General features: G+C 53.7%; 2 protein-coding genes across 6 annotated transcripts in view; both read right to left on the bottom strand.

Annotated features, from left to right (window-relative positions):
* Positions 1-199: 199 nt before the first annotated feature.
* On the bottom strand, positions 200-16,094 carry SELENON (selenoprotein N). Its single transcript, XM_053999022.1, has 12 exons — positions 15,963-16,094; positions 12,533-12,650; positions 11,389-11,519; positions 10,727-10,939; positions 9,940-10,064; positions 9,166-9,303; positions 8,313-8,394; positions 7,185-7,373; positions 6,099-6,204; positions 5,177-5,289; positions 3,066-3,167; positions 200-2,171 (listed from the first exon to the last, which is right to left on the bottom strand). Exons 1-12 carry the CDS (start codon positions 16,074-16,076, stop codon positions 2,001-2,003), a joined length of 1,602 nt encoding a protein of 533 aa, XP_053854997.1. The 5' UTR covers positions 16,077-16,094; the 3' UTR covers positions 200-2,000.
* A 4,186-nt stretch (positions 16,095-20,280) lies between these two features.
* Positions 20,281-27,964, bottom strand: part of MAN1C1 (mannosidase alpha class 1C member 1) — a 55,199-nt gene continuing 47,515 nt past the window's right edge. For all 5 annotated transcript variants that reach the window (XM_053998614.1, XM_053998613.1, XM_053998616.1 and 2 more), the window contains 5 exons: positions 25,099-25,214; positions 24,704-24,923; positions 22,762-22,934; positions 22,068-22,183; positions 20,281-21,659 (listed from right to left, as the gene is read on the bottom strand). In XM_053998614.1, coding sequence (XP_053854589.1) covers positions 21,539-21,659; positions 22,068-22,183; positions 22,762-22,934; positions 24,704-24,923; positions 25,099-25,214 — 746 coding nt within the window. In that variant the 3' untranslated portion in view covers positions 20,281-21,538. The remainder of the gene's footprint in view (positions 21,660-22,067; positions 22,184-22,761; positions 22,935-24,703; positions 24,924-25,098; positions 25,215-27,964) is intronic.

Below are 27,964 nucleotides of genomic sequence, written 5' to 3'. Positions count from 1 at the left end.
GGGAGGACAGGGGACAGAGGGCACTGGGGACACCCCGGTGCAAGGGAAGATTGGGGACACCGCGGTGCAATGGGGACACTGGGGACACCCCGATGTAAAGGGACATTGGGTGTAAAGGAACCCCGGTGCGGGGCAGCGCCCCCGGCTCGCCCCTCGCCCACCCGCAGCCCCGGCGGAGGAAGGAGAGTGGAGGCCGAGCTGAGGATGCACGGATGTTTTACCGGGGCCGCTCCGCCGCCCCTCCCGGCCGACATCGGCCCGGGCCCGCCGCGGGTTTCGGGCCGGGGCGTCACCAGGCGCGGCAGGGGCGGCAGCGGGACCCGCTCCCGAGAGAACACGGAGCGAACGGGCGAGCACACGGCGCTGGGCACCGACCGATGGACACCCGGGCGGCAGCCACGGAGCAGCCGGGCACGTTAACAGCCAGAGGGACACGGGCGGCTCCCCTGTGACTCCTCGGGATCCCCCAGGCTGCTCCGGCGTGGAGGTGGCTTTGGGGCTCCCTCTGCCACTGTCCAGGCTCGTGCCGAGAGCTCGTGAGAATAAACAGGGATCATCCGGCAGGGATGGAAGTGCCCAAGGGGTGACAGGAACTCTGAGACCCTGCCTGTCCCACTGGGGTGTGAGAAAGTGCAGAGCTAATGCATAGTTACAAAGCCAACACTGAGAAACATCCCGGGGCCATTAATTAATCTCACTAGAGCAATTAGTGAAGTGACAGCCCAGAGGTCCAGCTAAGCTCAGTCCCCAGGCTCAGGTATGGACAGGAAGGCTGGGGACAGGGTAATTGCCACCCCCAGGGTCCTCCCAGGACCTGGAGCCCAGGAATGAAAAAAAAAAAAAGGCTTTTCCCTTAATTTGATTTGGTCCAACAAAATTGTGCTTCAGAGAGCAGAAAAAGCATCACCAGCCAGGGCTGGCTGCAGGCAGCTACTGAGGATGCTTTGTCCCCTCACATGTCTGTAGGAATATGCCTTAAAACCCGTTCCATTTAACCTTTCCTTCTCCAAATTACAAAATGATGCTCATTCTGTATCCAGGCATTGGCACAGAGTGGGAGCAACTGCTCAAGGTGGCTTCAGGTAAGGGATAATGGCTTCATGTCTGAACAATCTCTTTGGAAAAAATTCCTGAAAATACCTTTTTGTACTTCTGGCTTTTAGAACTGCCCAGTCCTCATCCAGGTGAGGATCTCAGGGCAGCTCCCAGAAGGAACTTCATGGTTCCTCACCCAGCACAACCTGGAAGCTCAAAGCAAACAGGGACAGAGCATGAGCTTCAAGGGACACTGGGAGCAGCTCCCAGAGCTGCTGGGGAGGGAGCCCTGGGAGGGATGGATGGGTGGGACACTGCTCACTGCTGTGTCCTTTAGCCTGGGGTCACTGGGGGAGCTCCTGGGGGCTCAAACTGATCCTCACCTGACCCCTCTATTGCCCTGGGGCCCACTCCTAGTGTCCCTGTGCCACCCTCGGGGCACAGACCCTGCCTGAGTGAGGCCACCAGGTGACACAGGGCGCTGCTCAGGGCTGTCACACACAGCTGCCACTGCCCTGTCACACGGATTGTCACTGTCAGTCAGTGTCCAGAGCTGCCCCAGGACACCAGGCTGGCCCCGAGGGGAGCAGGGCTCTGTCCTCACCACGAGTGTTCGGTCACAATGGCAGTGCTGCTCCCTGCACTCAGCAAGTCCTGGAGATCAGCAGTCCTGGGGTTACACCAGTTCCACCAGGCTTAGCAGGAGCTGCAAAGAAATGAAGGTGGGTGGCACACCCAGGCAGGTGCACTGGGAATGGATTCAAGTATTTTCATTCCTGTAGAAATGTGCCTGAACTGAAAGGGCAGGTTGTGTAAACTGGAACTCAGGCTCAAACCAAGACCGGGTCTGGGACTGCCTGCAGTTCAACACCAACGTCTGGCATGGAGATGAGGAGGCTTTGCTGTAACCAAAATAGATCTCTGAAGTCTTTGGCCATCTCAGTGGGGCATTCAGGTGCCTGTTTTTAGGGGTGCAGGTATGGTTTTGCTCTGTGCAGCCCTTCCTTCAGGAACTGGAGGTAAGTTGCAGTAGAAGGGTCTTCAAAATTGGTTGAGAAACTAAAGATGCTGCTTTCAACATCTTCAGGCTTCATAGAAGTAATGTCCAGGAAATAGTTGGCATTGATGTGGTGAATCTGGCAAAGAAAACAGATGAGAGGAGACTTCTCAGGGTGAGAACAATTCCCCATCCACTGCCATGGCCTGCAGCCATGTGACTGGAGGTAACAAGGCTGTAATAGCTCCTACAGAATATCTAATTCTTTCCAAGTGCTAATTCAGGAACCAGAATTCGGGTCTGAATTTCACAGTCACAGAAGAATGTGTGATCTTCCCCCAAGGGTGCTGACCCTTTGCTTAGGTTAAGAAGAAGATGAAGGTGATTTGGGGAAAATTGTGGAGGCTCAGCTCATGTGTGTGAGCAGGAGCTTGGGAGATGGAGCCTGGGGTGCACCTGAGCTTCCAACACTTCCTGCTGCCCCTGAGATGGGAAAGGGGGACCCTGACCCATTGTCACAGCCCACAGCCTCATGGGGACAGCGAGGGGACCCTGCAGGTGTGACCAGCTGGTGTCTGGGCAGGATTAGCCCAGCCCAGCAGCTGACCCAGACAGCACCAAGCTGCCAGGTGTCAGGAACTGCTCCCCAAATCCAGGGGGAAGGGCAGTGGGGGCTGCTGGGAGCACAGCAGAGCCAGAGAGTGTGGGCTGGCTAATAGTTGATCTGCTGTGACCCATCTGGGGAGATAAATGTGCTGGATGGTGCTGATCAGGAGATTTTCTTCAAACGATGAGCACAAAGGGCCATGGGTGCAGGAAACAAAGCTACAGTGGCTTCCCAAACCTCAGGCACAATGAGGAGTCACACTTGGTTCAAGTCTGTTCTGCCCCCGCCCAGAGCTGCTGCTCTTCTGTCTCTGAAGTAAAACACATTTGTTTCAGATTTCTAGGTGGAGGAACAAAGGCTCAAAGGCAGTCCCAAGTCTGGGAGACCCTGCAGAGAACACATTCCATGGGAAGAGCCCAGCCTTACCACCGTGCCGTTGGGGAGGCAGATGATCATCTCCACAGGGAAGTTGTATTTCTCCAGGTGCAGCTTGGCCAGTTTGCTGTGGAACTCATTCTCTCTGTTGCTCTGCAGGGAGATACCAAAAACACACATGGGCACACCCCAGAAGTGGCAGAATGGCACAGGGGGAGCACACAGGACACAGGAGAGAGGGAGGGAGGGAGGGAGCAAAGATCTGCTTTGCAGTGCAATGGTAACTGGTACCATTCTCACAGGCTGCTCTCTCATTCCCTTTCAGGCTCCCTCTCTCATTTCAGTTGCAGATTTTGTCCCCAGACAAGAAAATCACCCCATGACAGGCACACCAACAGCCTGATCCCAGCCTTTCCCAGAGTCTCCAGCTCTGCGACTGATCCCAGCTGCCAGCACAGGCTCAGAAGTGGGAAAAGGCTCAATCAGGAGCCTCAGGGCTCAGACAGTTATTTGGCTGTCCCCTGTGTCGTGGTTTGACATGGAAGTGAATTTTTTTCAGGAAGTTGGGTCAAACCAATCAGTGGTCAGGTTTGGATACTGGCACCTGGAGTGACCACTGAAAGTATGGACACGCCTCTGAGAACACAGGGGGTTAAAAGCAAGAACTCCCAAGGGAACTGTCTCTTTGGTTCTGGTCGTCAGAGAGTGCAGACTCTCCCCTGCCCAGCCACGGGCTGGGTGCGGGAGGGGAAGCCACATGGCCTTGTCCAGGTAGGCTGAGGGGCTGAAGGTCTGGAACCCAGCCAGCTCCTGTGGACAGAAGGGTGGAGAGAAGCGGAGATGCCTTTGTCCCCCCCCCCCCACAGAGGGAAAGTGACAGAGAGCCTGACGGCACCTGGAGGTTTGCCGGCAGAGGAGAAGGAGAAAGGGGGGGGATGATGCCCAGCGTGGGAGACGGGATGCTGGACTGAGATATCAGCCGTCCAGGGAGTCTGAACTTTTAACCCTTTCCAGGAAATGAGGGCTTTGTAAAATATTACTCCTCCTTGATTTGTAGTGGAAGAGACAGTCCGGAACCTGAGATGTTAGAAGAAGAAATATTTAGGTGGGAGGAGATGATGAAGTAGCTTTTGGCTGGACTTTTCTTGTTAGCCATGGACTGAACCAAAATCTCCTGCAATAGAGACTGCATTTTAGGGGGATGCAGTGGTGACCCAAGGAGACCTGCTTCAGCTTCTAACAGCACAGGAATGGCAAGAACAGAGGAAAGCTGAGGAGGGAATGGTGATGCCCTCTGTCTTCGGGAAGAAGATGATCTCTGTTCCTGGACCCTCGGCCCCAGGGGAAAATGGGGGGGACTGTAGTCTCAAGATGAGAAGCTGAACTGTTGTATCTTTGGGTCCGTGGCAAAGCATCCTTAAAGGAGCCCTATGAGCAGTCTGTCCATGCACGGTGGTGAGAGCACTGTGACATGGAAAGGAGAGTGTCACACTGGCAGATTTTCTCCGGGCGGTTGCCATGTGTGACATGGAAACACAGGAGGTGGCAACTGTGTTTCCTGGAGGGTCTATGGCGCAAGAGAGACTTCTCTCTCCCTTGCTAGACTGAGTATTGATTATCTGAAGGGTGGTAATTTGATCAGGAATCCCGGGTGATGTTTCATGGTGGTTGTCTTGGAAATTGGGAGGCGAAGGGGTGTTTTAGAGGGTCTTCATCCTGGATTTAGTGCCTGTGTCTTTTGTAGTAGTAGTTTAATAAAGTTTTTTTCCCTTTGTTATTAAGCTTGGGCCTGCTCTGCTCTGTTCCTGATAACATCTCACAGCATTTATTTGGGAAGGTGTATTTTCATGGGGGTGCTGGCATTGCACCAGTGTCAAACCATGACACCCTGGGTTGCAAGGCAGTCAGTTGGTTGATGGCACCAGAGGCCTTGGCTAGGGCTGTCTCACAGAGAAGCATCTAGTTTAGCTTTAAACCTGGTACCAGGACAGAGCCAAGGGGGTCACAGTGCCACCTCTCAGCCTGCCTCCATCTGGTGTCTGCCTGGCCCCCGCAGCGGCCGACGACAGGGAGGGCTTGGAACAAAAATCCCCCCTGGCACAGGAGGGAGCTCCCCCTGCCCCTGGCACCCAGTGGCACCCCCAGCAGAGTGTGAGCCTCACCTGCAGCTCCTCCAGCTCCTTCACCAGGGACCAGCTGCTGATGAAGCTCTCGTTCAGCAGGGCGAGGATGGGCGAACTTTCCAGGACGGTCTCCCGGAGAGTTCGCCCTGAACCTGGCACAAGGAAGAGGCACAGGAGGCTTTGCTGTTGTTTCCTCAGGTCACTGTCACCATGCTCGATGCCACCTGCTGAATGGCAGCTGACTCTGGCTCCCCCCAGCCCTCCCCACTGTCTTTTTGCTCCATTGTTGGCAGTTTTCCATGGCTTTTGTTCCCTACAGGTGCTGCTGGCACAGGGGACTCAGCAGAGCAGAGCCCAAGCCAGGCACAGAAGGCCTAGCAGAAGTGAGCCATGGAGGCCACCCCGAGTGCCACTTGCTGTTCATGCCAAGCACAGCCCAGTGCTGAGGGTTTTTCAGGGCAGACAGGACTGAAGAGTCCCTTCCCCTCCCACCCATCCATCCTGCCCAACGTGGCACAGAAACTCTCAGGCACTGAGGGGGAAGAGCTGCACATCGGGACAGCCCCAAGGCCAGGCCTGGCTCTGGCCTCTCCTGTGCAGGTGCCAGGGACAAGGCAGACAGAGCAGTGTCCCTTTTCCCTGCCAGTGCTGCCTCTTCCCCAGGAGGAAAGAGGAAGGGGAAAGACCAGAGCCATGTCTCCACCTCGACAAAGGCACCTGACTCACAACCTGCCTCAGACAGAGCTGGTGCTGCCACTGCGCAGCTGAGCTCTCATCTGTAATTCCCACTTGCAGCTCCCATCAGTAACTCCCCACTCCCAGCTCTCATCAGTAACTCCCCACTCCCAGCCTTTGTCTATTCAGCACCTCCAGAGCCAAAACAAGTGGCACAAGGTTTCCTGCTGGCTCCTGGCCAGCTCCCTGGCCCCCATCCCTCCTGCCAGGCTGGGAATGTCCTCACCTCAGCAGGACTGGTCATCCAGGGCACCCCACAGCAGGATGGAGTGCACCAGCTTCTTCTCTGCTTGTGCTCTCTCAAAGGCTTCTGTGAAGGGCAGGTAGGAGATCTGGGGGCAGAGGGACAGCGTGAGGAACAGGCACACAACAGCCCAGCTCCAACAGGAGTGGCTCTGAAGGAACCAGACCCAGGGGTGACACACACAGAGCTCAATCTGCAGCACGACCTGCAGATTTGAATGAGTGACATCTGTGGTGGTGTCCCCAGGGACAACTTTACCTCCTGGGGAGGCTGTGGTCCCCCTGTCCCTGGCACCTGCAGAGCCCTGACCTTACACACTGCAGAGAACATCTGCACCAGGGTGGCCAGGCTGTCTGCAACCCCGCCTCAGCTGCTAGGAAATCTGGCCTTGAGATATTTATTAAAGAACCTCCTGGAACAGCCTGAGAACTGCCTGTGAGGGAGCTGCACAGAGCCTGCTCCAATCACTCAAATGAAAGGAACTGATATTAACATCTTGGCAGCCTGAAGGGACATTTGTAAGCTCGGGCACAAGGAGGCAGCCACTGAAACGTGTCCCTTCAGCCAAGAAAGCAGTGACAGGCAGTAGCCATCTGCTCCACAGGCTGCTGGCATGTTAAATAGTTCGGGTCACCCAGAGCTATAAATTTGTGTCTGGCTGCAGGCTGCAGAGGCACAGGCACATCATGTGTTCTCTGCTGATAAGGAAAGCTTGGTCCAGAGGCACCTGGCTGCTGTGGAAGTAAAGCCAGAGGAAAAACCATTTGTAAGCAGCACAATTACCTGCCTGCTCAAAAATCACAGCAGCAGCCACTGATAAGAGGCAGGAAGGATGAGCCTACACCCACGGTACAATCCTGGGGACACCTGACATGGAGGCTTTGCTCCTGTCTGGGCTGCTGTGTGACCCCAAACGCCCTGGGACACCCTCCCACTGCTCAGACCCTCCCAGTGCCCTGGATGCTGCTCAGGCTGTGGCCTCTGCTGGCCCTCCAGGTCACTGGATGGCTCAGTGAGGACAATCTGCCCCAAATCAATGTGCCAAGGAGAGCCCAGCCCCTTCCTCACCTTCTTAAATGGATACATGGCCACTTCCAGCCTGTGGGCTGCCTCCTGCCAGGGGATCTCCTGCTGCCAGGTGATCTCCTCGAACACGAACTGGATGGGCTCCCCCAAGGGGTCCCTGCTGTCCAGGACGTTCCCGTTCTCGTCGTGGATCACGGTGGGCACTGAAGGCCCCGTGGATTCCAGCTCCATCTGCAGGGGAACAGGCTGGGTGGGACCCTGCACACAGCCCTCTGCTGGCTCTCCTGGGCTCCAGGAGAATACAGATACAGGAGAATTTGGATACAGATCCAGAATAACACCATGCAGCTCCTCAGGAAGGTACAGCTTGATCTCCCATCTCCTAGAGCTGCACTCTACCAGTGAAATACCAGGAGAGGAACTTAATTTCCCTCAGTGTGGCTGTGCTCTCTGGATTGGAAATGCAGAGACTCCATGTTCCCACCTTCCCAGTGGAGATTACTGACTGTGGGACACCAGATCCTTTCAATCATTAGGATCTGCAGGGCTCATTGGAAGCTCTTGCTCCCATCACCAGCTCAGCCCTGGGAAGCCACGAGAGGGAGCAGCAGGAAAAGCTTCCCAGGAGCTTCCTTGTGGTTTGTGTCCTCGTACAGCTGAAATGATCCTGCTAAATCTGCTTTCCTGACTTTTGCCAATTAAAAATAAACACAACTCTAGTTTAGGAGAACATGGGCCTGTTGAATTCAGGCAGTAAGAATTCTGACTTATGTTTCCTGTCCCAAGAGCTGGGATTACTACAAAAAAGGGGAAAAACCTCATGCACTTTCTAAATCCAGACCCACAGTTATTCATACCCTGCTCTGGGCTCAGGGCCTGGGTTCAGCTCCTCATCTTCCCTCCTGCCTGTCAGGCAATGTTTTAAAAAAGGAAGAAGTCTCCAGAACCTTAGGATTCAACCCACACTGAGGGAAAAAGGAAAATATCAGACGAGCTGCCAACAGGACTGCAAAGGACAGACAGAGATGAATGGAAATTCTACTGCTGTACTGAAATGATCAAGAGACAGCTCTAAGGAATGGGGTCACAGAGGTTCCACAGCTCAGTGGCAGCACAAAAACCCCTGAGGAGATGCTGCACACATGTGGAGCACTGGGAGAGAGCACAGACCTGAGGCAGGTATCCAATGTCCACTTCCATGTTGCTGCTCTCGCTTGCCCCATACAGCCACTCCATGTCCACGTTCAGGGACCTGCACGGGAACCCACGAGTCAGCCAGGGCTAAAGCTGTGCATGGGGAACCCCAAACAAACAGGAACATCCTCTTGCAGGGTCAGCACTGGACCCAGAGCCTTTGGAGATCTCTGCAGCAGCCCAGGAACACCAGATCCCTGCTGGACCAGGGCCCAGGCACCCACTCAGCACTCTGGAAAACACCTCTGAGCTCTGTCAAATGACAGGAGAGAAAGATGCCTTTGCTCCCTCTTCTTTCCCAGCACTTGACTCGCACATTCTGATCCTGCTGAACTTTTAAAAGTGCTTTTTTTTGGAAGCAAAAGGCTGCTGGCAGAGCCCAAAGTGTCGGCTGGCTGTAAGAAATGTGCTGACAGAGCCACTGGGGTTGAGTCGCCAGGGTAACATTGTAATAGAATTTTCACTCTTGTCATGGGCAAAGAGATTTGAAGCTTCTTCCACCTGAAACACTTCCAGCTCCTTGCCAGAGAGCAGGAACGAGCTGGCGCAAAGCTCTGCACACAAAGCCTTACCCTGTGAGACTCCAAGCAAAAAATCTGTTGGAAGAGGAGCACCAGGCCTTGCTGAACTTCAGTGCTTGCAGCCAGGCACTGGGACTGCCACTCCTGCCTGTCCCTCCCATCCTCCCAGTACCAAGGGACAGTTACTGGGGAATGAATCAGGCCCTGGATGCATCAGGGATCCTCAGTGATGTAAAAATGCATTTACAGGCAACTGCAGAGCTCAAATCACTGAGATTTTCCAAGAAATGAGAGGGAAACAACTGTACCTGTTGTTAGGAACAAAGAGCCTGAAGTCCCGGACGTGGGAAGAGTCCTTGGACAGGACAATGTAACCTGTGAACTGCCCCGGGGAAAACCAGAAGGGGAAGTTTGGTGGCTCGTTCAGCTGGAATTCAGCGTGGATCCTGAAAGGAGAGAGGAGCCATCAGCTGGGATGCTGCACTGCAGATGACAGCAGGGAAAAGCTGTCTCCAGCACCCAAAATTATGAACCTAAATTGGGCAAGAGTGGTGGAGCTTTTCATGTCACACAATGAAGAGGGTGAAAGACTGGAACAGATGCCCTGGGTCAGGAGCATCTCCAGTATCCACGCCTTCTGGAATTGGGCAGCCAGGAATGATGAAATACTTTACATTCCTTGAAACACAGGGACAGAACAAGACCCCTTTAGCCCCTCCTCCAGCTTGATCAGACACATCAAAGCCGTTTGTAACACTGCCAGTAAAACAATTCTGTGGCCTCTACCCCTTGGAAAGACACCCTGATAAACCTATATCTAACAAAATTCTTGCTAGCCAGATTCTCCCCTTTCAGCCAGGGCTAGTCCAAGGGTGATGCCCTCCACGAGGGCACAGTGACACTGGCAGCACAGGTGACCTTTGGCTTGCACCACCCTCCTCCCCTGCCAGCCACACCACCCCTGGCATCCCTTGGGAACATGCCACGACTGCTGTGCTCTCTGCCAGGGGCTCCCAGCAGCCTCCTGCCCTGCCCTGGCACAGGGGACAGACTGGGGCTGTCCCCCACTCCCTGGGGCTCACCGGAATGCTATGGTGTAGTAGAAGCTGCTGCTGGCCTGGATGCAGGCCACGGCTCCCTGAGGGGCAAAGCGCGTCTTGACGAAGGGCCGTGGGTGGAACATGCTCAGCAGCTTGTGGATGATCACCTGCAGAGGGAATTGGATGAGCAACAACAAGAACTGTTCCCCCACACAGCTCCAAAGCAACCCCCACCTGAGCAGGAAGGCCAGAGAGTGTTTGTGATTTAACACCCAGCTCAGGGACCGACCTAATCACACACCAAGGAGACAAACAAGGCACTGCTGTCACAAATAAATCCATCTTCCACAGCTCCTGTGCCATTCCCATGGTCTGCAGCTTTTCATCAGCCCAGGCAGAATGGCAAACTGATCTCCAAGGCTGCCTCCATCAATGCTTCAGCCTTTGAAGGGGTGGGAGTGCAATCACTGATCCCAGCAGCACCTGCCTGCAGCCAGGGGAGGGGATGCACAGCCAGGCTTTACTTGCTGAGCACACACAGAGTCCCACTTGGCACCTAAAGGCTCCCGTGGCCACTGTTCCACCAGGAACGTGCACAGGTCCTTTCTCAATAAGCCTCTCTGGGAAAAACTATCCTCAAGTCCCACACAATTAACAAACAAGATGAAGTTACTAGAGTCAGCCTCATCTGGCTGTCACAGACACACAGAGCTTTTGCCTGCTCTCAGCTTTGCCTCCAGTTTAGGTGCTCCTGGCTATACACTACAGAATTCCTGCTTCCTTAGAAAATCCAGGGATGCACATATAAAACCTGAGTTTCACATCTCACCTCTTTGCCCTTGGGAGGTGGAGGGTAAAACCTGTTGTTGGAGAGATAGCCAGTGAAGATGTTCAGTTCACTGGGAATTATCCACCACGGATCCCCAAGATCCAGATTATCCTTTGGAGGAAGAAAGGCTTTAAACTGCTTGGCAAGCAGGACACTCATAGGGGCTGCTGGGGCCGTCCAGTTCCTGAGCCCAGACAGAGCCACGTGAGAAATCTGTGAACAAAAGATGCTGTCAGAGCCCACAGTGGAGCCTCCCAATGTGCAGTGATGTCAAGGATGCAGGGAGGCTTTGGAAAAGAGGGAGAAGATTTGTATCACATCCCAAATTCTTCTTACCCCACCAAACAGTTCTGTCAGCCTTCAAGAATGTGAGTAACAGAGCAGAGGGGAACATGCCACATAACACCAGTGCTGCTGCACTCAGCTGAGGCAGAGCCAGCTCTAGTTCCTGCTCCCAGCTTCCCAGGAAGGGTGCTCTAACTGGGGCAGGGTGCTGCTGAGTGTGCTGAAACCCTGAAAAGCTGAGGGGGGCAGTGGGGTCCCTGTCACAGCAAACCCCACAGGATTCAGCAGGATCCTGTCCCCTCCCAACGTATTCCTGGTGCTGCTCCCAGCCCACCAGACGTGTTTATCCCAGAATCTGTGGCCTGCGGGACACCTACTCCCAAGAAACCATCCTTGCTCTTCGTCATTGTTTCCATGAGCAAGGGCTGGAATTTGGCCACAATGGACAAAGTCTCCCCGTCTGGATCCGGCGTCTCCTCCTCTTCGGATTCTGAGACTGGAGCAACCCCTAGACAAGAGGACAGGAATTCAAGCAGCTGTTTCCCCTCCCTCCCCTTTTAAGCAGTTGTGAAGTGATTACACGTTTATCCTGGCAAATCCAGGAGCACTGGGAGTTTCCCAGCTGTCCCCACACAGCAGAACTCAGACCCATCCCCAGACCAGCTTTGGCTGCATGAACTGAAGAGGAAGGGGACCAACTCAATGGCTTTAAAGTGGGAGAGGGTGGGTTTAGGTTGGATATTGGGAAAAACTTTGTGAGGGTGGGCAGGCCCTGGCACAGGATACCCAGAGAAGCTGTGGCTGCCCCTGATCCCTGGAAGTGTCCAGGGCCAGGCTGGATGGAGCTTGGAGCAGCCTGGGACAGTGGAAGGTGTCCCTGCCCATGGCAGGGGTGGCACTGGATGGGCTTCAAGGTCCCTCCCAACCCAAACCATTCCATGATTCCCTGTTTGCCTGGCTGCAAAGCCCAGGCAGACTCACAGCCCCTCGGAGCGATCCCAGCACATGCTGGAGCCTGTCCAGGAGAGCACAGCAAACCCTGTCTGTGTCCCCAGTGTCCATTGTCATCCCCACAATCCTCCCTGCCTGGCACCAGCAGAGCCACTTGCTCTGAGCTGACGCAACCTCCAGAGATGATCTCCCACAGCTGCCATCCAGGAGAGCTGCCCCAGCTGAATGAAACCCTGTGACTCCCTGATGCTTTTGGCCTGGCCTGGCCTGGATTTGTTGCATTCACCCATCCCAAATCCCCTTTGAGCTCCAGACAAAGTAACTTATGTACTTTGCTAGTCCAGCAGTGGGATCCTCCACCTTGTAAAAGCTGCACTTTGTCAAAGTGATGTCTGGTGCTTAAGCCTTTTCAACAACATGGAAAGCTTCCCCAAGTCTTCATGTAAATAAAAGCCAAACCAGCACCCAGAAAACAATAAAGTGAATAAACTATTCAGTGAATTCAAGCTGTGGGGCTCATTATGTCTGGCTCTGTGCAGGGAGGGCTCTGGAAGGCAGACAGGAACCCACCTGTGAGCTTCTCAGCGATGGGTTTGAACTCCTCTGGGCTCAGGTACAGGTCCTTGTTGGTGTCCAGGGAGGAGAAAAGGAACAGCCCCTCATTCCCCAAGGACTTCAGAGCCAGCTCCTGGTTTGGGAAGAAGAGGCAAGAGAGATTTCATTGGAACCTCCTGCAGAAGTCCACTCTGGCCCCTCTGGAGTTAATCCCACTCTTCCCAGCACATCCAGGGGAAAGATTAACGCCCCTTGGCAGGATTTGGTGCTATCTGCAATGTGTCCAGGAACTGCTGGCACGAGGATATTGAATCTGCATCTGCCTGAGTAATTCCAGCTGAGCCATTTGCTCACGTTCAGTGTCTTTTGTCAGAAAAATTCCCCACTTTTTCCAGCTTGTTAGTCCTAAACCTGCAGCTATTGGGAGCGCCTGGAGGTGGTGATTGCTGATGTGTAGTCAAACAAAGGCAGTCAAATATATCAGCACCACATTCCAAAAGCACAGAGGGAGTGAGCTGAGCCCTTGGAATTAGAAACTTCCATTCGTGGTGGGATCCACTCCAGTGGTGGGATCCACTCCACTGCCCTGCCCTGGTCAGTGCCCCTCCAAATCTCCAGCCTCAGAACTGCACGGAATATTTTGACTCCCTGTTCCTTCAGCCATCCATCAGGGAGTCACAGAACCCACGGCCTTCTCCAGAAACTTCCACAGGATCTCAGCTTCTCTGTGCCTCAGTTTCTCCCTCTGCAAAGCCCCCACAGGGCTCACCAAGGTGATATTTCCCTTGGAGCAGCCCCAGAAGGGCTCTGGATGCTTCCTTCCAGTCGGAAGGGAAAGGGACAACTTGGAGGCAGCGCAAGAGCTCCAGGTTGGCGTGAGAGGAGGGAGAGACACAGAGCAGGTGAGACAAAGCCCTTGGTGCCAGCCAGCCCTTGGCACATGCCCCAGGATCCACCAGCTTGCCCTGCCAACCCTGGAAAAGCCTGGAGCTGGGAGCACAAACACTCTGCATTCTGCTGTTCACCCGTGCCTGCTCTCCATTGCCTGCAGCACCACCACCATCCCCAGAGCTCCTGAACCAGTTTATTTTCCATCTGTTGCCTGCCAGCCTGAAGCAGCACTAATGCAGCCTGGAAGGCTTTGCTCCCATCAGCTGCAGCTACAAAAGCACTTAAGAGCCTTCCAGGGCAGTTCCAGGGCTGAGACTGAAATAAACTGGAACTCAAAATGAAGATCTGGATGAGGACATGGCCAAGGACATGAAAAAATGAAGGGAGATGGTTTTTTGTGCACAATGCACTGTGGACTGTCCACAGTTAACCTGCTTTTAATCTCTGAATGAATGGGGATGAGCGTCCTGGGCTCTGGAAACAAGTAACAGTTCTGCTGAGCACCTGGCTGCAGGCGCTGACACATCTCCCAGTGTCACACAAGGCTCGTGCCAGGCTCCAAGATCTCTCCAGCTCCAGATCTCACCTGTGCTGGAGATCACTGCTGGGCTGGGGGCCAGCTCAGGGCCCTGGGCAGGGAGCAGGAGCCTCCCCTGGACAGGGCAGGCTGAGCTCTGAAGGGATGCTCCGCTGCCTCTGCTCTCCTCAGCACAGCACAGCTCCTCTGCTGATGGATCTTTTAGAGCCTCTCCTCGTTCTGCACTTCACAGGCACGAACCCTGAGGGATGGGGTTGGAATTTGTATGGCTGGAATGTGGGGAGAAGTAATTTTTCCCCTCATGGAATGGGGCTGGGGGCAGGAGGAGAGCCAGCTGTGCCCCACGGGGACACGGGAACACCTCCAGGACAGCAGGACATGAGGTGGGATCACAGATGCTGGACACGAGCACCCCAAAGGCCGTGTCCAGACAGAGCCATGGCCACGTCCCTCAGCTGCACTGGCCCACGGGGTGAGCAGTGACCCCCCAGCAGTGGGACCCAGGAGAAGCCACCCAGCTGGAGATAAGGCCCCAGACACGGAGGAACAAAGGCTCCGGTGGAGAACACTCCAGTCCTGCTGCATTCAGACACCAGGGACGACAAAAATGACGTTTAAAAGCAGAGAGACACGTCAGGGCTTGGCCTTTTGCTTTCTGGTAACACTCACATTAAAGAAAGCTCCCAGAAGTTGTTGGGTTTTTTCCCTTTCTCTTTTTAATCTGAGGTTATAAGGAAGACAACTTCCCTGTTGGTGCCAGAGGGGTAAGGCTGAACTGAGGTGTTTTTGTAGAGGAACAGAGCTGTGGTTCCCACAAAGAGCTCTCCTCTCCCACCTGCTTGTGGGTGGTTCAGCTAAATAAACATTTCCATAGGAAGAGACAAGACATATGTCTGAAGAAAGAGGAAGAAAAAAATAAAAACCTTGGGCTGTTTATATTTTGTTCTCCTCTCCAGCAGCACCCAGTGACAACTGTCTGCCTGTCCTCCAGAAAAAACAAACCTCCAGCAGACCTGCCAGGCTGTGAGAATGTCCTCACCCTCCTGTCCTTGTTGGAAAAATTCTTCTAATTAACTTGTTTAAACCATTTGTCCCTTTTTGCAATGCAAGAGACAAAGAAAAGAGGCATCCTTAAAAAATATCCTTTAAAAACACTTCTCTCTGTACTAGAGGAGTATCAAGAAGGAGAAATCTGTTCTTTCCCCAGAACCTCCTCAGATGTTCAGGGCTGGAGCGCAGAGCCCACAAAGGAGATCCCCAAAGCCCCTGCAGCCACTAGAATTACATGGACTACAATCAAAAAGAGTCAATCGGCCTCATTTAAAACAAAAACCCAAACACAAACCCCAGGGGCTTTTCAACTCGTCCCTTCTTTTGCTGCTTCTCAGTGACCTTTGGAAGCTGTGGCAGAGGAGCTGTGAGATGGAGAGCCCAGAGCAGGGCCAGGGGCAGCTGGTCACTGGTGGCCACCACAGCTCTGCAGAGCCTTAGCCTGGCAGTGGCCACCTCAGCCCAGTGGCCACCTTAACCCCACTGATGCCTGGTGGCCACCTCAGCCTGGCCACAGCCACCTCAACCTCAGCAGCCACTGACGCCTGGCAGTCGCCCCAACATCAGCGACGCCTCAAACCCCCATGGCCACTGATGCCTGGTGGTCACCCCAAGCCTGGCGGCCACTTCAGCCTGGCTACGGCCACCTCAGCCCCGTTAGCCACAATGCCTATACTCCTCTTAGTCCAGCGGTGGCCAGCCCAACCGCCCTGGCAATGGATGCCTGGTGGCCACCCCAGCCTGGCTATGGCCCCCTCAGCCCCCATCGATGCCGAGTGGTCACTTCAGCCCGGCTAAGGTTCCCTCAGCCCCGGTGCCGGTTCCTGGTGCCCCCTCAGCCCGGCTAAGGCTCCCTCAGCCCCGCTGTCCGCCCGGTGCCGCCGCCTCCCCTCACGCCGCCCGGGCCCGCCATTCCTCCTCCCTCCGCCCGGCCCCGCGGGCCCGCCCCTGCCCGCTGCCCGGTACCTGCTGCCGCGCCGCCTCCGCGTCCCGGTAGTACTTGAGGGCCACCAGCGCGGCGAGCAGGGCCAGGGCCAGCGCCAGGCGCGGAGGGGCTGGCCCGGGCCCCGGCCCCGCCATCGCGCCGGGCCCGCGCCGCGGAGCCGCCATGGCCGCCCGGCCGGGGGAGGCGTCAGGCGGGCGAGGAGGGGCCGCGGGCCCCGGCCGCGCAAAAAAAAAAAAAAAAACCGCCAGAGGAATGTTAAATCACCGGCACCCGGTCAGGGTAAAATGTATTTTAGTGTTAAACGACCGTCGGTCCGTCAGGGAAAAATATTGTTTTAAATGGCCGGCACCAGCTAAGGAAAAGGTAGGTTTTAGTGTTAAATGCCCGTCGCCCGGTTAGGGAAAAGGTCTTTTTGGTGTTAAATGGGCGGCACTTGTCAGGGTAAAGCCACGTTTTAATGTGAAATGAGTGGCAGTCGTTCAGGAAAAAGCGCTTTTTGGGCTGGCTGAAATGTCTCTGCTGTGAGGGCGCTTGGAGGGATGAACCCTCTCCTTCTCTGGTCTCCAAGGACTTTGCCTTTATTATCCATGGGATAATATCCATGCCTTTATTATCCATGGGTGTGTATCCATCCCCACATTCCCACAGTGGCATTTTGTCCTTAATTCAGCTTTTCCCAGAAAGAACAATCCCCTGAAGTTGTTCTGCACCTCCCAAAACCAGCAGTATCCTGCACTTCTACTTGTTTGTAGCTGACCAAAATGGGCATTTTTTAACAAAAGCGGTATCGGTGGGTTCGCTTGCAGTGATTCCCCTGAGGTTTGAGCCCTAGGGATGGGAATTAGGGGATGGGAATGATTTGGCAGCCCTGGGGTGACGGTGCTCAGCCTTTCTCCAGCATCATCCCCACATTTTGGGTCATTTTTACCACCATGCCACATTTTGGGTAATTTCCACCCCAAGCTTTTCCACCTCCCATGTTTTCAGTGTCCCTCCACGGCCGCCCACTGCTGTCACATTGTCCTTCAGCAGTGGCTGGGCCAAGACACACAAATTTATTCATTTTTAGCCCTCCCCACACCTCATCATCCTGCTCCTCCGTGCTTCCAGTCTCTGCTCCGATCCCCACATTGCCGGGGAAGATTTCTGCTGCAGGGCCAGCAGCACCAAGCGTTTGATCTCTCCGAGGGTAGCAGGAAGCGTCAGCCTTTAATCCTTTGAAGCTCTGCTGGATCCTAAGCCTGCCTAATCGTTTTTGTTTTAGGTTTAAAGAACTCTCGAGACGGAGATGAGCGAGAGCATGACCAAGCCATTAAGGGAGGAGGAGGGAGGATGAGGATGAGACCAGGCAGGGGAGCCCAGCAGTGGAACCAAGGGGGATATTTGTGATTCACGTCAGGGTTGTTGCACTGAGGGAGGAAGAATAAAGTCCCTTCTGCAGCACAGCAGAAAACTTCCCTGGAACTCTGCTCCATAAAGAAGCTGATCACGGCTTTGCGGTTAGCAGAGCATGGAAATGACTCAGGGAGCAGGGACAGGTCTGGGAGTTCAGCAGGGATGAGCTCAGCACCTGGAGCAGATGTGCTGTAAAACCTGCCGGACTTGCTGGGCTGGGCAGTGAGGGGGGCAGAGCTGCTGCTTCCCTGGAATAACCCAGCACGGAGTGTAACGGGATGGGATGGGTTTGGAACAGGATAAACCTCCTGGTTTGTCTGGGAAATGAGCAGGAGGGGACCTGGCAGGGTGGTGGCAGAGCTGGGGTGATTCTGTGAGAGGCACAAGGGCTCATTTTACACCTGAACCATTTCCAGTGTCATCCACCAGCCACCTCATAAAGATGAGAAACGGGGGGATTATTTGATGGGAAAGAGAATGAAAGACAAAAGGTGAAATAATTCAGGGTGGCTGCTGCTCCTTGAAAGAGAACAAACCCAGCCTGGCTCTCCACTGCTGGGTCCTGGGATTACAGCACTCAGGAAGAATGTTAAATATCCACACATCTGTGGGGCCCACCCAGGCACACCTGGATCAAAGGGAATCCTAAAAATAATAACAGGGAAGATTTCCACCCAGCAGGAAAAACGATCCCAGATTTCTCCTTGGTCAGAAGGGAGAAAGTTGGGCTGAAAATAAGGAAAATGGTGAGGGGTTGGCAGCAGCAGGGGTGAAAAACTTGGAGGAACAAGAATCCAGGTCTGGTTTGAAGGGACAAGAAAACCAGAGGTGATAAAGCTCCACAGCTATGGAAATCAGAGAGTTCATCCCAGGAAATGCACGGCCAACAAAGGAAATGGAGTTTGAGGCATTTCAAAGCAAACCTTTCAGCTGCAGAGCAGGAGCCAGTTCCTGTGTCTTGCATTCCCAACTCCTCCTTGGCCTCTCCTTCTCAGGAGGATGCAACCCAAACCCTTTACAAAGCAGGAGTTTTATGGGGAGGGTTCCTGACTCCAGCACAATCCCTGCAGGGAACGAAGGCAGAGCCAAAGCCCCAGATGTGCTCAGGAGGAGCTGCTGGGACCCTGCTGGCCCTGGGAGCCAGGGCTCCTGCATCTCAATCAATCAAACAGGGATCACATCAAAACCCACCTGGAAAAATACCCTGCCTGCCAGGCTTTTGGATCCAATAACCAATTCTGCTGAAAGCCTTCCCAGGGGATTTGATAATGCTGTAAAAATGACATGTGGATCACAAAGAGGTGCATTTGTTTTCTGGGTGGTTTTCTCTTATCTCTGTGCAGGCCTGGCAACAGCAGCCGTGGCTGTACAAGTGATAGGGAAGAGTTTTCACCTCCACCATTGATGCAACTTTCTGTTATCAGAACTTGATTTACAGGAAATTCCTTCTGATATAAAGGAGGGCCACAAGCTCTGATGGTGAAAATTAAAGATGGTAATGACAGCTTCTGAAGTAGAAGTGGAATGTTCCAGGGGAAATGGGAAATAACCCAGGCTGGTGGCATTGTCTGGTGACTCCAGGCAGGAAAAAAAGACCAAAAAACAACAGAATTCCCACATACCTGAGACTGGAAGGCAAGAAAGCAGCTGAAGGACACACATCTCCCCAGATCTTTTCCAAGGGGCATCGACAGCCAAACCTCTGGTTCAGTGTAACTCCATTTACTCACCTGCTCCAAGTCTGGAAACCAAGGGAAAATCCCAGCTGGCATGAGGAATCTGGGGTGGGATCCAGCCCCTGCTCCCCCAGGCAGGGCTCCCAGGGTGCAGGAGCATCCAGCCAAGGCTTGGGGAAGGGAGGAGCAGAAGCATTTCAAGGCAGCAGCAGGACAAACATTCCCATCACCTGCACTGCTGTGGGAGAGAAAAATCCCTGGTGTGGATCAAGGCCAGGCCTTGGAACAAAGCTGATCCTGGGAGTAAATCCTAACTCCTGCTAAACACAGCAGGCTGAGCTCGACGCCTGTGATTAATCCCTGGGGATTTCAGGGCATCTCTGGGAGCCCAGGCAGAGGAATCTGCAGAGTTGCCTTGGCACCACTGGAAATGTTTGAGCTTGCAACCAAAAGCTTCTGCTGTGCCTGGCATGGGGCTCCTGGGAGCAGAGTTATGGGTGAGCTCTGCCTCCTCAGGGCAGCTCAAACACCTCCTGGCTTGTGGTGTGGCCACCGAGCTGCAGGAATCTTCCTCTGGGAGGGTGTGGGCTGCTCCCACTCACTCGTGTGAAATGGAAACCAACCGTGGATCTGTTCCTGAAGGAAACCAGAACCACACTGTTTGTTTTGGGGGTTTAAATTCTGCCAGGCAAAGTGTTCCATGTCACTCCAAGAGCAGGCCATTCTTATTTAAGAAATTCCCTTAATCCATTATCAAAATCCTTTGAGCTCCAAAAGCTTCCCGACCCCCAAATCTCCCGGATAACACAGCTCACTCCCAAGATGTTTATTTACCAATACCCATTCCTCTAGGCCAGGCTTAGCAGGCAGCAGCTTTATCCCTGGGATAATGCTAAGTCCCCATCTGACAATCTTATTTCTCTAGGGGAATTACAAAGGCAGGAATTTAGAAACAACATTTTCTGTTTTCACAATTTGCTCAAAGCAACTTTATTTTCCCCCAAGTTGCTGAATGAACCAATTGTCACGAGGATGCCACAAGAATGAACAAAAATGTTCCATCCCCCAGGGCCACAGAGCTTTGCAGTGATCAGAGGGAATGCTGATCCCAGATCCAGCAGTTTAAGAGAGCTGGGAATTGCTGTCAAACACTGCCTAGATTCCCCTAGAAGTCAACTTCTACTGCATGAAACTCTTTAAATCCACCAGTATTGTCTCATTCCGAGCATGGAGTGACTGGTCTTTTACAGGATCAACCCCAACAGGCTTTTTATTTTACAAGACTTTTATTCTGTTTCACAGATCTGACTATTACAGCAGTAAAATTATTACAAGTGACTCGTAACATTTAGTTTCAAATAAAAGTAGAAAAACACACACACAAAAAAAAAGATAAAGGAAAGTTAAACGAGATGTGATGGGTGGTAAATGTGTTTTAAAAGCACAGAAAAAAAGTATATAAAAATACATCAGGAGCAAGGATTTTGCAGCCAAGTTTTGGTTTAGTTACAGCTGTGACACCACAGAGTCACAGAATGGCTGAGGCTGGAGGGGACCTCTGGGGTGCCCCTGTCCCAGTCCCTGCTCAGGCAGAGCCACCTGGCCTGTGTCACCTGTCCTTCTGGAGAGGTCCAGGTGTGCTCTGCTGCAGCCCAGGGTGGAGCTTTCCCCCCTCCCTCCTGCCCTCAGGATCCTGAACTCACCATCCATGGCCACTGCAGCCTTGGATCTCGTTCTGGCCTCAGCAGAGCCCCTCTGTTGGCTCCTGTGTCCCTTGCAGGAGGAATTTATCACCAATCCACTCCAGGAGCCTCCTGGATTGCTTCTGTCCTGCTGAGTTACCCCTCCAGCAGGGATCAGGGTGCTTCAAGTGCCCCCCTGAAATCTGCAAATTCCAACCTGAAGCTGCTCCTGTCTGTGGAGGGTCTGATCCTCTTATTTTCCCACTAAAACATCACCTTTCCCTGTCCTCTCTTCACTCCTGAGCTCTCAGCTGCCTCCTCAGCCATCCCCAAGAATTCCAGCTGCTCTCCCACACCAAGGATAACTCCCCTTCCTCATTCTCCTGAAGAGCCCCCAAAGCCCAGCACCAGAAAGCTCAGAACACTGAGAACTCTTCTCTGGAAAGGTGATAAATCCAAGAGCAGATAAAAGGCAGAAATGAACCGGAGAAAGGAAAGGAGGATGTGAGGGTATGTGTGTGTGTAAGGTCTATTTTATGGCAAACTTCCAGTCCTTTGGCCACTATAAAGCAAAATCAGTGGATTTCATATAAATTCTCTGTATAAAGGAATGCCTATGAACTGTGTACAGTATGGCCCAGAATAAACATCTCATCAGCAGCCTAATAGAGCTCCTCACAGAGGAAAAGAAGGTGCTTAGTCATGGTTCATCTTCCCAAGAAAATACTGTCCGGAATTGGACTAGTGCCCCAAAATACCATTTCAGGAACAACAGGAATTCCCTCACTGGAAAGGAAAAGCAGAGTCTGCCCAGGCTGGGGGATCAGGAGCTGGGCAGGGGCCTCAGGGCTGCCCTGCTGCTTTAAAGTCCGTGTGGTTGATGGGCAGGGGATGAGCCTCGGTGTTGAACACCCAATCCTCCAGGGACAGCACGTCATCTTCACAGAACAGAAGATAGAGGTACCTGCAGCACAGGACAGGGACACAGGGTTAGAGGAGCTCAGCAGGGACTCCAGGCAGGCACAGGCAGCAGGATGTGACACATTCCCACCTCCCTGGAAAATCCCCACCCTTCCCACCTAACCCAACTCTGGATCACAGCAGAGCTCTTCAAACCCAGCCCCTGAGCAGGAGCCTCCAGGGAGCCAAGGGCAGCAGAGGTTCTGCTGCAGGAAACTCCCAAAGATTGGCAGCATTGCCCAGTTTCCCCCCCAGAATGGGTGGACTTGGAAAGATCCTGAAAGCTCCTCTGGTTCCAGCCCTCTGCTCTGGGCAGGGACAGAGAAGACTTCCCCCTGATCATCTGAGGTTCATTAAGCAGCTGCTGCAGGAGCTGTGCTGCTCTGGAAGGGCCCTGTGAGCCCGGACTTACTTCAGAGTCTCTGCGAGGAAGAAGCTCTGCTGCATGTTGTCGTGGCTGGGCGTGGTGCTGTACACGTCTCGGATGCCAGAGAAGCCAGCTTCCACCCTGCAGTGCTTCTCCAGGGCCTGGGGGAGGAACAGAGCCCTCAGCCACCCCCAGCAGTGTGGGGTAACCCCTGCAGCACCAGCAGCTGCATTCCAAACCAGTTTACAAATCCAACCCCAGGTTTCCTGTCCCTCACTCAGGGGTTACTCCACCCTCTGGGAACCAGCCTGGCTCTAATGGAACAGCAAGGGAAACACCAGCCACCCGAGCTGGCTGATTGACTGATGGCAGTGCAGCCATCTCCACAAGGGAGAAGCAAACATCCACAGTGGAGGTAACACTCTGAGCTGAGGCACTTTGTGTATTCCTGCCCCACCGCTCATGGGTTTGAGATCCTGCCCCATTGCTCATGGGTTTGAGAACAATTTGGGTTGAAATGAACCTTTAAAATCACCCAGTTCCACCCCCCTGCCAGGGACAGGGTCACCTTCCACTAAACCAAGCTTCCCAGAGCCCCACGCAGCCCAGCCTTGGGCATTTCTGACGTATCTCAGTGTTTAACACAATTTCAGTAATTTCCGCTCCTTCCGCCGACCGCAGTGAAGATTTTCGTAGGAACGCAGCGACCCACAGAGCTCTGTGCCTTCTGCAGCCTTACCTGGACCACCTCCCAGCCCCAGTGTCTGTACTTGGGGTCGTGGGTGAGCCTCCAGAGGTACATGTAGCTCTCCACCACCTCGGGCCGCAGGATGTAGTAGCGCTCACTGAGCCGCGTGGCCATGGCCTCGCTCCCCGCGTCAAAGCGAAACGCCTCGGGGCCCAGCTTGGTATCTGGGGAGAACCACACACACAGCTCTCACTGGCAGGGCAGCACCAGCAGGGACACCATCCAGGTGCTTTCAGGCTGCTCAGGATGCCAGTGTTTAACTAAGGCTTTGCTGAGCCTTTTCTTCAGCAGTGCCTTTGGAGGGAAGGGATTAGGATGATGGTAAAACCAAGTGCACTGGTTTTATAAACAGAACATCAGGAGTCTGTTGGTCTGTAGTTAGGAATCCCAGTCTCTTGCAAGCACTATGCAGCACTCAGATCCCTGCTTTCAACACCAACCCTCTCCCTGCTGGAAAAAATTTGTTCATGGGTGTCGCCCTGGTTATCAAGAGTTTTCTAAAGCCTTCTGAGTTTACATTCTTGTAGAGAACTTTCTCACACAACTTTCTGTAAATAACCTATTGTTTTGCATTCTTTCATAGAGGCAGAGAAATTTGATGTACAGGTAGTTTGTCCAGTGTCGTTGGAGAGGTGGCACGTTCACCCTCCAATCCACTGGCATCTTTTGAGAACTATAAAAGATTGGAGTCAGAAAAAATAAATTAGTCTCTTCATCGTGACCAAGGCTGTGGTGCGTCGTTTTTGCTTGTGTCATTTGGTGACACATGGGGGTGCCCAGAGCAGCTGTGGCTGCCCCTGCATCCCTGGCAGTGCCCAAGGCCAGGCTGGACAGGGCTTGGAGCAGCCTGGGACAGTGGAAGGTGTCTGGGATGGGATGGAATTTAAGGCACCTTTCAGCCCAAACCACTCCATATTTCTGTGCTCATGCTACAAGGTTCCTCTGGGTGTGTCTGGCCCAGTGCTGTGCTCCAGGGAGTCATTATCTCCCTCTTAATTACCGTGCACACCTTCCCTGGGCCCTGCTGTGTGTGGGGGGCCCTGGCAGTGCTGGCTGGAGCTGAGGGCTGTGCACAGCCTCTCCCTGCAGCAGCGTGGGCAGCCTGCTGCTGTCCTCTGTGTGCTGGTGGTGAAAGTTGGCTCCAGGCACTCACAGCCACAGCGCTGTTAGTTCAGATGCCTCGGTTTAGTTCTGTAAGTGCTGCAGGGGGGGAAAGAGAGTTATTTGCAAGCATCATTTCAGGTTAGCTTGGAGTTTGTTGGGCAAACATGCTGGGCACCAAACTGGGCTGGCTGGTGTGGGGAAGGTGTGGGACAATCCTTGGATGCAGTTGTGGACAGACCTGTGCCTGACAAGGTCCTGGAGAGCTGCCCTGGCTGCCTGCAGCCTCAGAGGAGCTGCAGAGATGCCTACAAAGAAAGGAGGGGTGTCCAAAGCAGCTCCTGCAGGCAGAGAACTGAGCCAGTCCCTCACTCATCTCCACTCACTGCTCTCCACAGCTCTGGGGGGTGAAAGAAATTGTCCTGAGCTTGTGGAACGAGGAGAGGCTCAGTAACTCCATCTTCCTGGTTCCCACCAGCAGCTGCAGTTCTCCAGCAGTGCCCTGCTGGGCTCCTCAGCTATTCTGCTCCACAGAGGGGCACTCTGCAGTTAAGCCCTGCTAACCCTCCCCTCCTGCCTGCAGAGGGATGTGCAAGGACAGCCTGGAGCCCTGGTGGGACTGGCTGGGAGGCAGGGCCAGGATTCAACCCCGGCTCCATTCCCAGCTCTGCCCCAGGAGCTCCCAGCTGCCTCTGCTGCACAAAGCACATTTCTGTCCCTTCCACACATGCCAGGAAAGCCCAGGGAAAGCCACAGCAGGGCTGCAGATGCTGCTGAGGCACAGATTCCACCCCCTCCCGGGGCTGTGGATGAGCCCAGGGCCCCCAGTCACCTGAGCGTGCGTAGGACTCGTGGCAGGTGCTGGTGATCTCTGCTGCCAGCTCCATGTGCCTCTGCCTCCTCTCCCCCGTGCTGTGCTCGGCCCCCAGGGCAATCATGCCCCCAGAGAAGCAGGCCAAGTGGCCCATCTTGTGATCCAGGATGCCACCCCTCCACTCGGCGATGTAGGTCAAGCCTCCTGCAGATTTTTTCACCAAATGCTTTTCTATTGCCTAAAGGAATGAAAATCAGGATCTCAAGAGAGTGGACAGTGAGTAAAACTTGCTTGGTGTTAGTTAGTGACAGGAGTGAGTACCAAGGAAACCCAAGGACTTATTCTGAAGGTCTGAAACCTTCTTATGAACCACGTCCCCCCCAAAAACCGCAGAGCAGCACCTGGCTCCTCACCTCCAAGGCATCGTCGTACATCTTTTTAGCTTCAGAATCCTTCTTGTCTGACATCAGCCAAGACTTGATGAGATATTCATAAAAGCTGTCCCCGAGCCCCCCGATGGAGACGTGGTCTGTGGTGGGAAAGGCAGGAAAGAGCTTCAGGTTCGTGATATACAGCGAGCAGCTGCCTTACAAAGGGGAAACAATCATGTCCTGTTTAATGCCCTTGTTCTCTCCTTCCTCTTCCCAGCTTCCCGGGGAGAGCTTGCAGCATTGCTTTTCAGAGAGGAAGAAAGGTGGAAAGTGCAATCAGGAGAAAAAATGTTCTGTCATTTTCCAGAGCATTAGTATCCCTTACCAGAACCATTCAGAGGCCTTATTTTACAAGTTATTTATACTGCAGCGTGAAGATGCTTCCTGTTTATGGAGCCATCATCATAAATCCACCCTCATAAACCAAAAGCAGTGGTGGGTATTGATAGATTTCCATCTCCATGGAACCCCTGGGAGCTGTCTCCCTGCCTCAGGAAAGGAAGGAGAGGTGTTTGGATCCAACAGAGCTGCCAGCAAGGGGCTGTGGACACACTCCTGGGTTTTGCCATTTGTATTCCTGGCTCATGGAGGGACTCTGAGCCCTGGGGAAGGCTGGGGGTTGCTAGCACATTAAAATTATAAAGTCAGGTACAGGAATGTGCACTGCACATTTTCCTCTGCAGAAATGAAATTTCTGAGGCTGTCTGCTCAGAGCACCCCCTGCTCTGACCTCACAGGAGGTGCTGAGGAATTGCAGTGTGAAATGGGCCTGACAGCTGCAGGTTTGTGCCTGGGGGGAGCTGCTGGATGGATTTACAGCTTCAAACTCTACACAGGGGGAACAGCAGCGTTCTCACTCTTTAAAGCAGTCCAGCACTCCCACTTTCAGGAGAGCAAGACAAATTGCCCTCCCTGGACTGAGGCATCCCTGTTAATTTACAGTGTCCACCCCTGGCTCTGCCCCAGCCTCATTTCCCAGCTAAGCACATGCAGCAGGTGTTCAGAGCTGCTTGTTTCCCCTCTCCTTGTACACAGACAAAGTCCCGAGGCTTATTCCAAATGCTGAATCCTCCCAGCAGCACAAACCAACAGCCATGCATCATTTTCCTGACCTGAAGAGCAAACATCCCTGACACACCGTGCCCAGTGATCCAGGGAGTAATCCGAAGCAAAACAATGAGATTAAACACCCGGCTTCCGTGCGACGAGAGAGGGCAGAGGATTTGCAAACACAGCATGCCTTTGAAGAGCAGCTCTGTGATCCTGAGTGTGCCATTCATAAACTCACCAAAGCTGCAGCCCTGGTACAAAATTGCTTTCCATATGGCAGCAGCCCTGGCAGCGTTTGCCTCCCAGGCAGCCTGCATCAATAAATGCCTGCCTTCAGCAGGGGCTGGGCTGCCACTTCCCACAGGTAGCAGCTGCCCTCCCAGAGCTGCACACAGCCTCTCCACTGACGAGATCTGCTCTTTCAGCCAGGTCAAAGATACACCTTTTAAGAAAATCACAGCAATTTCAAGGAAAACAGCTTCCTGCAAAGAGCTTTAATGACAAGAGAGAAAATGAGAGCCTGGCCTCTCCGGGGAGCAGGCTGCAGATGCCTCCCTGCTCTGCTCCTCATCTGTTTCTCCCCAGCAGCACTGGGGATGCAGAAGGGGCTGATCACTCTTCTCCCTCCCTGGAATATGGAGTCAGATCCCAAGGTCACATCCTGAGCAACGGCCACAGACAGCCTGTGAAAGTCTGTCTGGAGTCTGGAAATCTCCAGGCCTTTGGCAGGCACCTGCCTGTCCCACACAGCAACCAGAGGCTGCTTTTGATGTGCTCTGGAAAGCACCACCAGGCCCCTCTCTACATCAGCAAGTTCAGGGCAATGCAGAGAAATCTGCAGACAGAAAATAGAATTAAATTTGTGGCAGAAGAGATGAGGGCTTCCTCCCAGGACCAAAGGGCAGCTCTGGTTTAATAGCACAACTGTGACCATCCCAGACACATTGTTGGGACCAGCCCTGCCAGCTGAAGGTCAGGGATTGCTCACAGCCAGAGCTCTGTCCCTGCCTGCTGCCACCAGAGCCACAAAAGCAGCAGTGGGAGAGGTCTGGAGTGATCCAGCCCAGCAAAAAGTGCAACAAAGCATGGGGACACCAGGCAATGCCAGGAGTCAGAGTAACCTGCCTAGATAATAAATGTCACCCACCGACAGGTTCAAGCCAGTCTCTGAAAGAGACTTTTCTTTGACAACATCAAATCCAGCAGCCAAAACAAGCAGATCAATAACAGAGGAGAAAATGGAGGTCAGAGATCAGGTCAGCTGCAGAAGTGGCACCTCCTGCTCCTACCACAGGGCAAACTTCTGAGGAGGGGCACAGTCTCTTCCCTGTGTGTCACCTTCTCCTGGGTGCCTCCAGAATTCCTCTGCTCTCTCGAAGACCTTCCCTGATTATTGCTCCAGTGCTGAGTTCCCAACAGGAGAGAAGAAAACGTTCTTCTCTCATCCTTCCTTCCCAAATGGCTCTCTGCAGAGCTGCCATGGTAACAGGAACAGGAGTGCACAGGAGAATTCATCCCTGGATCCAAGGGGGATCCAGGGCTCCTCCAAGCCCTCTGCCTCTCCAGGTGGTTCCTCACTTGCTGCAGCACTCTGGAGGGGGATCTCACTGTGCTTCCCGTGCAGCTCCCTGTGCTGACTGCAGGATCCCACAGGCTGGGCTGGTTCCAGCACCTGTGGGATGAGCCCCTGTGCAGGGAAGGCCTCGCTTCTCTCTCTGGAGCTGGGACACTCAGCTGGGCACATGGCTGGGGGGCAAGGGCACAACTCCTGCGAACACCCTGCAAAGCCTGGCTTGTC

Source organism: Vidua macroura, chromosome 25 (genome assembly GCF_024509145.1).
Source record: "Vidua macroura isolate BioBank_ID:100142 chromosome 25, ASM2450914v1, whole genome shotgun sequence".
Lineage (NCBI taxonomy): Eukaryota > Metazoa > Chordata > Aves > Passeriformes > Viduidae > Vidua > Vidua macroura.
This window is presented reverse-complemented; position numbering and strand designations above follow the sequence as displayed.